General features: G+C 44.0%; 1 protein-coding gene across 1 annotated transcript in view; it reads left to right on the top strand.

Annotated features, from left to right (window-relative positions):
• Window positions 1-7,585: 7,585 nt before the first annotated feature.
• The window catches only part of CNTNAP2 (contactin associated protein 2), a 1,400,287-nt gene continuing 1,393,263 nt past the window's right edge, over window positions 7,586-14,609 (top strand). The window contains exon 1 of the mRNA XM_042471198.1: window positions 7,586-7,793. Within this exon, the coding sequence (XP_042327132.1) occupies window positions 7,691-7,793 (103 nt within the window). The 5' untranslated portion in view covers window positions 7,586-7,690. The remainder of the gene's footprint in view (window positions 7,794-14,609) is intronic.

Below are 14,609 nucleotides of genomic sequence, written 5' to 3' on the forward strand. Positions count from 1 at the left end.
GTTGGGGGAGGGGTGACAGGCATGCACCTGCTCCTCCTGCCCTTCTCTTGGCCTCCAGCTGTCTCTCAGAGGAACAATGGGTTTGCAGCCCTGCTTCTCTGCTCGGGGCTTCACCAGGCCTGAGGTGTCCTCCAAAGGACACCTCAGGTCTGGCGAAGCCCTGTGGGCAGGAGGAGGAGGAAGCGGGCGGCCCTTGCTCCTCTCAGGGTTTCGCCAGACCTGAGGTGTCCTCCGAAGGAGCCCTTTCACGCAGAGGAAAGGGAAGCCGGGGGGAAAGGACTAGGCACACATCCCAATCCTTTCTTCCTCGGACCTTTCCTCTGCGTGAATGGGCTCCTTGTGTGGAGGAAAGGGAAGCCGGGAGGGAAGAGGGCTGGGAGGAGGAGCCAGACGCACGCACCTCAGTCTCCTCCCGGGCGCCATTTCCTGGCTTCTCGCTATCTCAGAGAGACAGTGAGAGGCCCAAAAATGGCAGGGAGGAGGCAGAACAGGCAGACACATGCCCATTCCAACTTCTCCCTCGCCCCGTGCCTGGCAAATTGGCGTCGCCATAGGTTCGCCATCACGGGCTTAAACTCTGAATGCGAATCCCTGTGTCATTGATCATGTTAGTGCTTGAATTAGTTTTGCAACCTCTTTTTACAGAAAGGCTCCTTTAATGCCTTTGTGGCAAACCAGTATAACATAGCCCTCTCCATGTCTGAAACTGGTTAATAGATATTTATTTAACTGATAGAAATGAAGAAATATCATTTCAGTTTTGCAGTAACACATTGCTTGATGCATATGACACAGAATCAGATAATCTTAGTGTTGGAAGTAGCCACAAAGACTATCTTGGCCACAAAGACCATCTAGTCCTACCTTGCAGGAAATGGACACGGAGCTCTAATTATCTTTTATACAATTTTCTAGTCTGACGAGTTCAGATCTGGAAATTCTATTGGCCACTTCCTCCAAGAAACTGCTAATTCAGTACTTTCAAAGAGAATTAAAGCTCTTATCTGAATAACTTTAAAAAATGTAATTACGAACTCCCCCCCCCCCCCCGGGTCAATCCTTTTTAAAATGAGATTAAAATATATTTAGTCATTAGGAAGCAATGCCAAATTCTTACATAGACTAGAAGACAACAGAAGTTGGAGATCTTTGCCACATTCAAACAGGTGAAATTAATGCAGATTGACTGAAGTGTGATCTCCATTTTTATTTATTCATGTATTCAGATTCCCATAACACTAGAAGACCTCAAGAGGCTAAGAAGGCCTGCACTGAAATATGAAAATAAATGAACGTAATTAATGTGTGGCTCTAGAGGTCACAACAACATGATATTATAACATAAAGGACTACATTTGTCACATTTACCTAAGTATTTTGGCCTTTGCTAGAGATTCATCCCATATAAACAAATGGGCACCAATTATCAAAAAGCCAGAGATGAGATACTATAAAGAAAGACGTTTACAACAGTTGGGTAGTTTTTAATGTTTCAATAAATCTGAAGCACTACTTTCATCATAATAATGAAGATTCAAATTTGCCTTATTCAAATTTGATGAGACTAGGAATTTCTCAGAGTTCTTTGAGGCAAGTCTAAGTTAGAGAAACATCTTGAGCAGGGTGTGGATTGAGCCCTTGATTTGGTTTCAGGCATAGTTGGTGTTTCAATCTGGACTCACTTTGGTCCAGCTCAAGCTAGACCCAATCTAATTCAATCAAGACTCCAGACCTGAATTTAGATTCTCTTGATCACCAGTCCTGTTTCATTGACTTGCACTGGGAAACCAAAATGGCTATAACATTTTCCTCACACACATCTGCATAAAATTTGGCGACTGCAATAAGATAATTATCCAGAAAGATAGTTTCACTGGTGCTTTTTGTTAAGTACTTGTAAAGTTTGCTGTTATTTTTTTTAAACCCTCCCCAAATTTTTAAAATGTGTTGACAGTGCAGTCTCAGTTACCACGTGGGAACTAATGATACTGCAAGACACAGCATTCAGAACATCAAAAGGGATTTCGAGGCGCTTGGTAGGAAGCTGAAAGGAATGGATGTACAGGTTGTCATCTCATCTCTTCTGCCAGTTGAAGGGCATGGTCCAGGAAGAGAGAGGAAAATAGTGGATGTGAACAACTGGCTTCGCAGATGGTGCCGCCGAGAAGGATTTGGATTCTTCGATCAGTAATCAAAATAAATGTATAGGAAATATACAATGATTTCAGTTTAACAAATGAGAATCCCTGAGCAAGCAAGTTACCCATGCAAGCCAATGTGGTGTGACAGCTTGAGTGCTGGATGAGGATACTCAAGGAGTAAGGCTAGAATCTTAGTTCAGCTGTGGAAACCCATTGAGTGATGTTGGACAAGCCACACTCTCTCAGCTTCAGAGGAAGACAGTGATAAACCTCCTCTGAATAAATCTTGCCAATCAAATACTATGATAGGATCAGAATAGGTCAGAGTCAAATTGAAGGTACAGAACAGCAAAACATCATCCTATGAACAAGTTATTTTTAACAATGAATTCAGTATTGAAAAGCTGTTTAGTCAAACCCCAGAATCTCTGAGACTCTGAATATTTAATTATTGATTTAAAATATTATCATGACCAAACATACAAACACGAAAAACAGCATGAGAGAAAAGGAACATTACTCATTAAACTTGCCTTGATAAATGTTGCTCCATCTTGATTGTACTCTATGGAAATTAACACTGAAGCCAGTTGAGTAAGAGTCACTTTCCTGACTAGAACATTGAAAACATCCAAGGCCGGATTCCCACTGTCAAATCATGTTCTTTTCAATGATATAACAATGCAAGGAGATTATGGCTCTTTCCAGTAAAGATTCTTTCTCTGTCTTTTAAACTACAGTGTGCAGGTGAAAAATGACAATCTATATAGATAGTGTATTTCTCTAGGACTGGAGAAAACATCCATTTCCTTAGGGATATATGGACAGGCACTCAAAAGTATGTCTCTTTGTGGGGGTGGAAGGGAGGTAAATAGAAGGTGATTCATGCTTCCTATAAAGACCCTCCCCTCCAAAAAAACAAACAAACCCAAACTATTATCCATCTCTAAAAGTAGTTTGTAACAAGTGACTCATTCTTTCAAATGTATTTATTAGCAACATGTCCATCAATCTGAGAGATTGAAGGTTTGTAGAAGAGGGGTCTTTATGTTGCTTTGAAAGCACTGCATTTCTACATATACAGACATGCTGCAGCATCTTACATGCAGTAAACCTGTCACTGGCAGCTGGGCCACTAAATGTTTTTGACTTCATCTTAGCAGTGTTTCCAAATAAACTTCATGATTGTCTTCTATGTACTCCTGTGTCTAGGATGAGAAGTAAGTAGGGGATACTTGAGACCCTTCTCGTGTATTCGCAGATTACTTGACTTTTTTCTGGAAAACTTGGAAGAGTTACTAATGGTCAACAGTGCTCCAGTATGTATAGCCACACCCCATGCTCCACAGAATGACAGAGTTGGAAGAGACCACAAGGGACATCAAGTCCAGCCCCCATGCAGGGATGCACAATGAAAGCATTCTCAACAGATGACTATCCAGACTCTCTTTAAAAACCTCCAAAGAAAGAGTCTCCATCATATTCCAAAGGAGTGTGTTCCACTGTCAAAGGAGTTTATCAGACAAGGGAAATTGGAAGCATAATCCAATGGCAATCTGAACGCAATCATGGGGTTTAACGTTATTGCGTGATAGACTACCACATGCAAATTTGGGCAATGGCATGCTATTTTTGGGCAATGGGAAGCCACTTCAAACACAATTCGTATTCACATAAATTCACTGAACTAGCGGATTCACATGAATGTGTTCTGGCCCCACTTTCTTTTCATTCGAAATTAAGAGGAATTCCTCCCATGTGATAAAGTCCAAACAGGTCTTACTGTCAGAAAGTTGCTTCTAATGTTGAGGTGGAATCTCTTTTCCTGTAGCTTGAACCCATTGTTCCAGGTCCTTGTCTCAGGAGCAGCAGAAAACAAGCTTATTCCTTCCTCAGTATTACATCCCTTCAATGAATGAATGAGTGAATGAATAAGCTTATTATGGTCAAAGACCAGTATCAATAATAAAATAGTACATTAAAAAGTGAAATAATACACACAATGGACAGCTTTGATTTTAACTAATAAAAAGATAGTAAAAAGATAATAAAATATAAAAGCCAAATAGTAAAATTTAAGATATTGCATTTCAGCTATGGTGAAAATAAATTTGATATTTGAAAATAGAATAAAAAATTAGATAATAAGATAATAAAAGCAGGCATAAACACAATTAAGTAATTAAAATTAAGAAAGTATTAACAGACATGTCTCAGTATGATCAGCTAACTTAAGATGCTTTTGCTTTTCCTACAAGTGATCCCTTCAGCAATTTAAACATGGCTATCACATCATCCCTTAACCTTCCCTTCTCCAGGCTAAACATCCCCAGCTCCCTATGTTGCTCTTCATAGGTCATGGTTTCCTGACCTTTTACATTTTGGTCACCTGCCTCTGGACAGACTCCATCTTATCAACATCTTTCTTGAATTGTGGTACCCAGAACTGGACACAATATTCCAGGTGAGGTCTCACCAAAGCAGAACAGAGTGATACTATTATTTCTCTTGATCTAGACACCATACACCTATTGATGCAGCCTAGAATCACATTGGCTTTTTAAGATGCTTTTTCTGGATTACACCTGGGGGTGAGAAAAGTATTTTTTTAGGGGGAGGGCCTGGCTAGTGAATCAAAGCATGTTTATATACCACTTCTTTCCTACAAACCCCAAATCTGCTGCCTCATGGACACATGGATGAAGGCAAAGCCAGTGGAGAACAACCTTGGGGAGGTTCTGCCATCTTGGTGCAGCTTCATGTAGGCACCTGGCAGCAGAACACACCATCTCTTGTCCAAGGAGCCGTCTAGCTAACTGTGAAGGGTCTCTTTGCCAGAAAGTTAGCCACTAGCCTAGGTGATGAATTGGCCACAGCAACTATGAACACCATGCTGGTATGGAGTGGCTGCAACATGCATCCTTAAAGGTAAAGGTAAGGGTTTTCAGTTGGCAAGATTGTCAAGTCATAACCAGGAGATAGTCATCTCTGTACATTGTATATGGATGTTTTAGTTGGTAGCCACTTTCATTGTCTTGCTACAGAAAAGTGGGATAGAAATAAAAGTTTTATTTTATTATTATTATTATAAGGGAGAGGTGCTCATCTCCATACTAAGCCAAAGAGCCAGTGTTGTCAAAGACAACTCTGTGATCCTGTGGCCAGCATGACTGTACAGAACACTGTTGCCTTCCCACCAAAGCAGTACCTATAGCAGTGGTCTCAAAACTGTGCCTTTTAAGAGAGTTTGGACTTCAGCTCCCAGAAGCCTCAGCTATGTTGGTCAATAGTCTGAGATTCTGGGAGCTGAGGTCCAAAATCCCTTAAAGAGCACAGTTTGGGGACCACTGAATAGTGACAAGAACTCACTCCATCACTGCCAACCTTGCAATTGTCAGATCAGCCTCTTAACTACTGAGCTACTGCGTCCTTCCAGGGAGATAAAATCAGGGAACTTCAACATATTCAAGAGTTATTTGGGGACTCGAGGTTTCTGGGCCTGAACAGACAGGTCAAAATAAAGCTGCTTTGGGTCACTTTGGAGGTATGCTGCTTAAATTATGCATGTCTCCTAAGAGGCCGGAAGCCACGCCAAAGCCATGCAGATGTGCTGGGCTGCATCCACACTGGAGAGGTAACCCGTTTTGGCACTGCTTGAGCCTTGTCTCGCTCAAGGCTATGGAATTCTGGGAGTTGGAGTTTGTTGTGGGGCCCAGAGCGGAGCAGAGCTCCCAGAATTCCATAGCCTTGAGCCAGACAAGTTAAAGCAGTGCCAAACTGGGTTATCTTTCCAGTGTGGATGCCGAATTAGCCTTTCTGCAGTTTCTCCTCCCTCCCCCTCATCCCTTTTTGTGCTCAGTTCTCCTGAGCCAGCAGCTGGACATTGTTGTTGTTGTTGTTGTTCTCTCACGCTTGGAAGATGCCAGGAAGGCAGCGAAATGGCCTTGCGCCTCACAGAAAACACAGAAGGGGACCCCCTTCTCCCTCCCTCCCTCGGCCTCCTTCCCCCACACACTAAAAATGTGCTTCTTGTTCTGAGGAACATTAGACTCTCTCTTCACAGACATTATCCTGCCGCCTTTAAATAATAATGGTAACCCGCCAGTCCCTTTCCCTCGTCTTGATGCCGCCCAAAGAACAGGCAGGAAAGAAGAGAGGCATGGATTCTTTTGACCCAAGTGACAACCTGAGAGAAGGGGGGGGCGTTGCAACCACCCAAAAAAGGGGGCAAGAGAGGCTTCCTTTTCCCCCTGGAGGCCGAGGCCTGGGCCGGAGAAGCGCCCAAGGGAAAGCTCAAGGAACGGGTCTGGGAGGCTCCCGGAGGGGCGGACTGAAGGCCGGGGTTGCGGCAAGGAAGCTCCCCTCCCTACCCTCTTTCCTTCCTTCTTTCCTTCCTTCCTCTCTCCCTCTCTCTCTCCCTCCCTTCTTTCTTTTCTTCCTTCCTCTCTCCTTTCTTTTCTTCCTCCCTCCCTCCTTTCTTTCTTTTCTCCCTCCCTCCCTCCCTTCTTTCTTTTCTTCCTTCCTCTCTCCCTCCCTTGCTTCCTTCCTTGCAGCCTCTGCCTTGCCTTGCCCTGCTCTGACTGTGTGGGGAGGGTTTTTAAAGGCAAGCTGGGAAGAGAAGGAGGCAGCGTGTGAGGGAGAGAGAGAGAAAAAAAAAACATCTGCATGGAGCCTCCTGCTCTCCTCCTCCTCCTGGCTCCGTTCCAGGCTCCTCGGCTGAGCCCTTAGCACCGTCCAAGGGGGCTTTTGTGAGGCGCCTATTTCGAGTCTGAACCCTCTCCTTGGGAGAGTGGGTCCCCGAGGGAGAGGAGAAGTCCGGAAAAACGGGAGGAAGAAGAGGCCAAGGGCCTTCCTCTTCCTCTTCCTCCTCCTCCTTCTCTGTCTCTCTTTCCAGGCTCCTGCTTCCAGTTCCAGTTTCAGCACCAGAGACAGCGGCATCCTTCATCAGCTGCGGGAGGAGGGAAGGGGGCGGGGGCTCCGCTGACTGACACCCGGAGAAAAGGAGGAGCAGGAGGAGAAGTGGAGAAGAGGAGGAGGAGCAGGTGGAGAAGAGGAGAAGAGGAGGAGGAGCAGGTGGAGAAGAGGAGGAGCCGGGGCTGCTGCCGCTGCCAGCAGAGGAAGCTTTCCTCAGCCGCTGGAGCCCTTCCCTGCCTCTCGCTGCCGCCTCTGCGTTGCTGTCCCTCTGCTGTCTCTCTTCCTCCGCTGCGGAGGGATGGCTGCGGGAGGCCGGAGCCCCTGAGCTCCTCTGCGGCGCCAGGGCTTTGCGGGAGGCAGCAGCCTGAAGGGGAGCTCCCCTGCCACCTCCCTCCCGGAGGTGGTCCCCTCCCCGTCTCCATTGGTCCGGCCCTTGGAAGGGGAGGTGCGTCCGGGGCTGCTTAAGAGAGGAAGAGGAGGAGGAGGAGGAGGCCAAAGTCCCGGGACTCCGCTTCCCTCCAAGGAAGGAAGGAAGGTGGCAAAGAGAGAGACAGACAGACAGACAGAGGCGAAGGATCCTCCATTGAAGCCCCTTCCTCTCCGGGACGAAGAAGGGACATTTGGAGGGAGAGAGCATGGCTTCGGGGATCCCTGGCGCCGGCTGCAGGGAGGCAGCGCTTTGCCTCTGGATTGTCGCCCACTTCGCCGGCCCAGCCTCCGCCGCCCTCCCGGCCTCCCGTAAGTCGCAGGAAGGGAAGGGGGAAAGGGAAGGGAAGCCGGCCTCCTCCTTTGCTGCCTTCCATCTGTCAATGGGGATGCTTGGATGGAGAGTTCCTGCATGGCAGAAGGGGGGTTGGACTGGATGGCCCTTGGGGTCTCTTCCATCTCTGCCATTCGATGATTTTATGATTCTTGCCTTGGACCTCTTCCCTCGGGGGTTGTGTGTTGTGTGTGTGTTGTGTTAGAGGACTCTGTCTGTTGGGAAGAAGGGGAAAGTTTCCCTCACATTCTCCTCCGAGCTGGAAGGCTTTGCTGGTTTTCAGGGAAGGGAAGGAGTGTGGCCAGGCTGCCTCCGCACTGAAGAGTTAATCCGCGTTGATGCTGGGTGATTGAATTCTGGGAATGGTCGTGTGTTGGTTAAGAGTTATGGGAGAAAGGCAACAACAACTCTTTGCTCTTAATCGAGGTGGTGGTGGTGGTGGGGGAGCTTTAATTTCTGCTGCTTTGATATATTCTGGATTTTTGGAGACCATGGCATGCTTGGGCTGATCCTGCATGGGAGCCCTGGCAGGGATGAAGTCCCAAAGAGATGGCATTCGGTGCCAGGGGCTGGCAGGGATTCCAGACACCGAGAGAGAAAGGCACTGTTTGTGCAGGACTAGTGCCAGGTTGCTGCAGTCCTGCTCCTCTCCTTCTGAAGGAAGCGAGTGCTGAAGACATCTCCCTGGAGAAGCTGAGCAATGGCTGAGTGCTGTTGCTCACTAGGACTGTCCTGTGGATGTTTTCTGTGTGGATTTCCTCCCAGTTCGTGGTAGGAGCTGATGGGTAAAAACAGTAGAAAGTTAAAATAATAATTAATAACAATTAATAATAATTAATAAAGATAAAAATATATCAACCCACACGCCACCACAACAAGCTTGATAGTTATGCTTCTCTCCCCTGGTTGTTGTTGTTGCTTCTTCTTCTTCTTCAGCTTTATTTATATAGCACTATAAATTTACACAGTGCTGTACACACAACCAGTTTGACAGTGGCTCGAAGCCCAAGCCTTGTATGTTGTTCATTCTGCCCCCCCTTTTTTTTCAGGTTGCTTTCTTGTGTTTTTGAACTACTGATGTACATCGGCTTGTCAAGAGTTTAGCTCACGTTATTTTATAGCATCATGAAATAAGCTTTTTTTTCATATGTACAGACTTTCAGTGCTTGCTTTAAAGTTACTCGGGCATGGATGCGGTTGTCATGCGACCAAGACTTGTTTGGCATTTTTGAAAAATGCAGTCTCAAGGAGTTTGTGTATTCTGAATGTCCAGAGCATGGAGGGTCCATGGGCCGGAGGTCCTTGTTGGCTCCTGCCTGGCGTTTGGGGCTATTCTTGCCCTCCTCCTCCTTCCCCAGCCTTTCTCAGATCTCCATCTTGCACTTTCAAGGACTGGGAAGGCTGGCCTGGAGAGCATGGCTTCAGTCAGCCCAGCTGGATGTGTTTAAATCTGGATACAACCCTATGTTGCTGTTGTTGTTTTTAAAAGGTAAGACCTGTCTGATATATAAGTGGCCTATTGGATTGTGATACTTGTCCACTCCCTGGTTTTTCTTCTCATTGCCTTAGGGTTTCTTGCTGCCAGTCACACATATTGTTAGTTCTTTAATAAAGGAGGAAGAAGGACTTGCTATGCAAGCGATGGCTGCATCCGCACTGGAGAAATAACCTGGTTTGGCAGTGCTTTAACTCTTTCTGGCTCAAGGCTATGAAATTCTGGGAGTTGGAGTTTGTTGTGGGGCCCAGAGTGAGAAAGAGTTAAAGCTGTGCCAAACTGGGTTATTTCTCCAGTGTGGATGGAGCCAATGTCAACACATCTGCTTTCTTGAGCCACTATGCCAAGCCAAATTGCATGTTAACACATGAAAAGTACATGAAGCGCAATCTTGCAGAGAAACACATTTGTAGCCTTCCAAGTGATAGCAAAAGGACAATAAAGTGCCTCTTTTGTATCTGCTTGTGTGTTAACTCTCAAATTTGGGTAATGCTCTCTGAATGGTTTGATGTGTAAGCATTTTGGCATTCCCACAAGCATTCATTTTCCAGTCTGGGTAGCTATACGTTGAATCGATGTTTGCTTATGTTTTCAAAGGCAAAACCATGTTAGCCTGCATCGGTATGCAAAGGGTTATTGTAGCCCCTTTGAGATTAACTGAGAGAAAGAAGTTTGCAGCATGAGCTTTTGTAGACTTTACTTTTTGAAAGGCAGCTTGGTCTACAAAAGTGTGTGCTACAGACTTCTTTCCTGCAATCTCAAAGGGGCTGTAGTATCTTTCCTTTTGTTTTGCTTGCTGGTTTGTGATTGTGGGGCAGGGAGAAAGTGTTTTGGCAGCACTTTTTTGGGGGGAAACAATCTGCCAAAAGCAATCTGCATTTTGTATATAATCATCTGTATATGGTTTTGGACATGATCCCTTCAGATTTAGCAGCAGAATGATACTGTACTTCATGCAGCTAGATCATGCCCTACACAAATACTTGTTAACAAGTCTCATCCTTGCCACAAGTCCTGGCTTGTGAGAAGCAGAATGACCAGTTGGTTACTTGTAATGTACTTTTAAAGAACTATTTACATGAGAAGTGGCAAGCCTGTTCATAGTGGGCACATGGAGGTCAGCGAAATCAATATACCTTTTCATGCACAAAGGTGTGCAAACATATGCAAAGTCATTGAAATGGATGGTTGATTAGTACATTAAAAGTTAGTTTGCACTGTTTCTATCAGTTACTGTTTTGAAAGCTGCTCAGAATACAAGAAAATACATGGTAGTCTATATCTGGTTTTAGTTGCCTGCAGTTAGCCGTAATGCTACAAATTATTCCCTCCTAGGGTTTTGTTCTAGTTTTATTTTACTAGAGGGGGAAGGGTAAAAATACTTCTTCTTTTTTTACTTGTTCATAATTTCCCAAGTGGTTTTGCCTTGGTCTCTCATTGAAATTATATTGAAGCAGGGAAACTAATTGATTCGAAGACCATCTAGAGAAGAAATTGATCTTTATCTAAACTATTTTACATGAAAGGAAATTAGATTTGAACATGAGATACAGGAAACATGAATGTTATGTTCATCACATATCTAATCCGATGCAAATGGTACTATATTGGCAGATAATATTTCTCCAGCCTGACTGCAAGCAGCTGCTACTGATGTTCTAATATTACCAAGGTTTAGAAACAATGATCTGAAGACTCTTAGCTATTTGCATCAAGGATAATGAGCAGCTTAGCCAGGAGAGGTCATCACAAGACAAAAAGTAATATTGAAAATAAAATTTAATGCCCCTCTCCCATACTCTGATTTCAGAATGGATTGAGGAGGAAGAATATGCAATCAGGCTTAGACTGTGTGCTTTTTGGGATCCTGGCATGAAAATAGCATACCTGTATGAGAAATGCAACCAGATATGCACTCTTTGGGCTTTCTATGGAAGGTTTAAAGCAACTTAATTGTGGAGACTTTGCCTATCACAGTTGGTTTGTACTCAGATCTGCTCTTTTACTCATGACAGAAGTTAGTATCAAGCAGGCATCTTACTTGGAAAATAGTAATTGGAGTTATTGCTGAACTGATGTTTGTCATGAATGACACCCCAAATAACCAAAGAAATTAGTTAAACCTTTTGCTGTATATATGCATATGTGTGGTTTAATCTGATATGGGTAATGCAGTGGTACATGATGCTCAGATTCACATGAATATTAGGAGGATGTACACAAATGGACACCATGAGCAGGAAATGCAGCACATTTTCCCATCAAATGTATGTCCATTTCCCCAGGTAATATGAGGATATAGTACTATGTGGAGATGGAAAGGGGTAGAGAGACCAAAGGCCACTTGGGAACTGTGCGTATTGTCCAAGAAACTTATGAAATATCCACAAGTTCTTTTTTCCCCTCCTGACAGATGGTATTTGCTGGCATTCCCCATTGTGATAGGGTTGGAAGAGACTAAATTATTAGTCTCGCCATATCCACCGAGAAGAAGATAGATCTGGAGGAGGAGGAGGAGAAGCATTGATAGATTGAAATGCAGGATAATGAGGGGAACAAGACTGACTGAAAGAAGGAGGCGGTGCATAATTGTTTGAAGGATTTTGTTCAAATTTAGAAGGTAATATAGGCAACAAAAGCAAATGTTTATGAGAAGCTGCATCTTCCCACAAATCCCAAAAATACACCTGCCTATGCTTATTATCAACAATCTAGCTGTGGACCCCCCCCTCCCCCAGGGCCCCTAGCTTGAAACATCCCCACTTTCATCCCGATTTTGCAAAATTGTGGTATAACCAGTCCATACCCTTATGCACAGCTCAGTCATTTGTTCCTTTTTCATCTCTTTCATCTCTATAAGAGCCCTGGTGGCGCAGTGGTCAAATGCCTGTACTGCAGCCACTCACTCAAAACCATCAGGTTCCAAGTTCAATACTAGCCAAGGGCTCAGCTTGGCTCAGGCCTGAATTCCAAGGTCACTAAAATGAGTACCCAGCTTGTTGAGGGCAAGTAGCTTACAGTTGTAAACTGCTTAGAGACTGCTTAGGTGGTGTTAAATTCACCCTTGTGCATGCTGTTCTGCATTCAGATGAGGTGAAAAATGAAGGGCAGGTGACACATCTCACTATCCCGGACAAGCCCCCAATTGTTGGGAGTGACAGGGGTTCCCAACCTGAGGTGTTCACACTCGCAGGGGTGTGAAATTAAAGGGGGGGGGGTGCAACAAAGAGCTGTTTGTACGCTTAAGTGATAAGTCATGAGTCACCACTCAGCTAGCTCCTAGTATGCTTTGAGGTATAACTATCCAACTAGTTATGTTGGATAGTAGTAGTCTCGTTGCTTATTTAAGAAAAAGGAGATAATTTTACAATTTATAATAGTTTATATCTTTTTTTCTGAATGAATTAGAATCTGATTGCTCAATTTAGATTGGCATTTTATGCCAAGTCGGGGTTGGACATATCCAGAAATCTGGTACTACAATGCAAACCACATGTGATTACACAAACATGTAGCACTGTGTTCTACTTGTAGTTTCTTGGATCTTGGCCAAGGGTTTTGTTTTGTTTTCCCCCCAAATTGATTTTTCTTAGTGATGGATATTTCAAAATGGAGAGTAGAATCTCACAAAAGTATCAGTCTTTATCTTGTTGGTAAGGGAGTCAGGATGTTATAGTGGTTTGAGAATTGGCCTAGGACTTCAGAATACTACACTGCTCCACCATGGAAACCTCACTGGGTTACCTTGGGGAATTAACACTCTTTTATACTAAGAAGAAGGCAACGGCAGGCACACTCTGAAACGTATTCTTACCAAGTAAACCCCATGATGGAGTTGCCACAAGTTGCAGTTGTCAGGAAAGCACATAACAACAAACCAACAATCAGCACTACAATGGAGTAGCTGGTGGCAACTGGAGGAAAGGAGGTTTCAGGCTTAGAAACCATGGAGGAACTAAGACACCAAAGAAATGGGCTGCCCATAGCAAGAAGGTTAGGTTTGCCTTACCACACCACCACTGCACAATCTAGAAAATTGCTAGTATAAGGAACCAATACTGTTTCTGCCTAGGTGTATACACACATGCCTGTGGATAGTAGGGTACAAATGTATGTGCCAATATAAACACAGATGAGGAGCTAGGAATTTTGAGCAGCTTGTCTGTGTTTAGATTGGTAGAATCCTTTGCACTATAGGAGCAACAGCTCAGTCGTTTCTGCCTAAATGTATGCATTTCTTGGAAATGGATGTGGTTGTATGTCTTCAAGTCATTTTTGACATGGGCAGCCTAAGGCAATCCTATCATGGGGTTGTCTTGACAAGATTTGTTCAGATTAGGTTTGCCTTTACTGTCCTCTGAGGCTGAGAGATGTGACTTGCCCAAGGTCATCCAATGGGTTTTTATGGCGGAGTGGGGATTCAAATCCTGGCCTCTAGAGTCATAGTTCAACACTCAAACTACTAAACCATACTGGCTTGCAGAAATAGTGCTGTGTTTAAACAAATGTGTACCATTTAAACAAATATCTGATTGACAACAGTTGTGTGCAATTTCCCATGGAAATTTGGCTTCTTTCTATCATTACATTTCAAATCCATGCAAAGATGTAGTTGCAGGCAGAGTTGTAGCAATTTCTAGCAGGCTGATGAAGAACTGCTCCTTTACGGTGATTTGGGGTAAATTTGTAACACCTAGACAAATCTATTTGTGTAATACAACAGTATCAGCCTATTCACTCACGATCCTTTGTTGGGATCACCCAGGTAAATGATTGAGGGAAAAGATGCAGAAATGAAAAAGAAATCATGCTTCTTATTCAGCAGTACACAGAAAAAAATAAATAATGCCAGCATTTAGGATTGTGAAAAAGTGACAATTCATAAGTGTAGGGCTGGAATAGTTTCTAGTGTTCCCAATCAAAAGGCATTGTGCAGGTATTCTGATTTTCCCTCCTTGTGGACAGAAGAAAAGGTATAAGAAAAAGAAAAGAAAAAAAGTTACAAATAAGAATCAGTGTGGAACCATTTAAAAAAATGTCTGAAGTAAACCAATTGTAGAGGGGGGGGGGGAGGCTTTGTTGAAGGCACTCCATGTTTTTTTTTCATGGTGTACTACCTCATTCTCAAATACATCATTTCTTTATGTAAAAAGTCATCAAGGAGGGTAATTATAGCCAAAGTCTACTCACAATGGGGGAAATGCCTTCTTACTCAGTTTGCTAAATAGTAGGTTAAACAGCCATTCTGCAGGATTTCCTAATACAAAGCCATGACTCACAGCCTGAAGGAAGGAGTACT

This window comes from Sceloporus undulatus, chromosome 6 (genome assembly GCF_019175285.1).
Source record: "Sceloporus undulatus isolate JIND9_A2432 ecotype Alabama chromosome 6, SceUnd_v1.1, whole genome shotgun sequence".
Lineage (NCBI taxonomy): Eukaryota > Metazoa > Chordata > Lepidosauria > Squamata > Phrynosomatidae > Sceloporus > Sceloporus undulatus.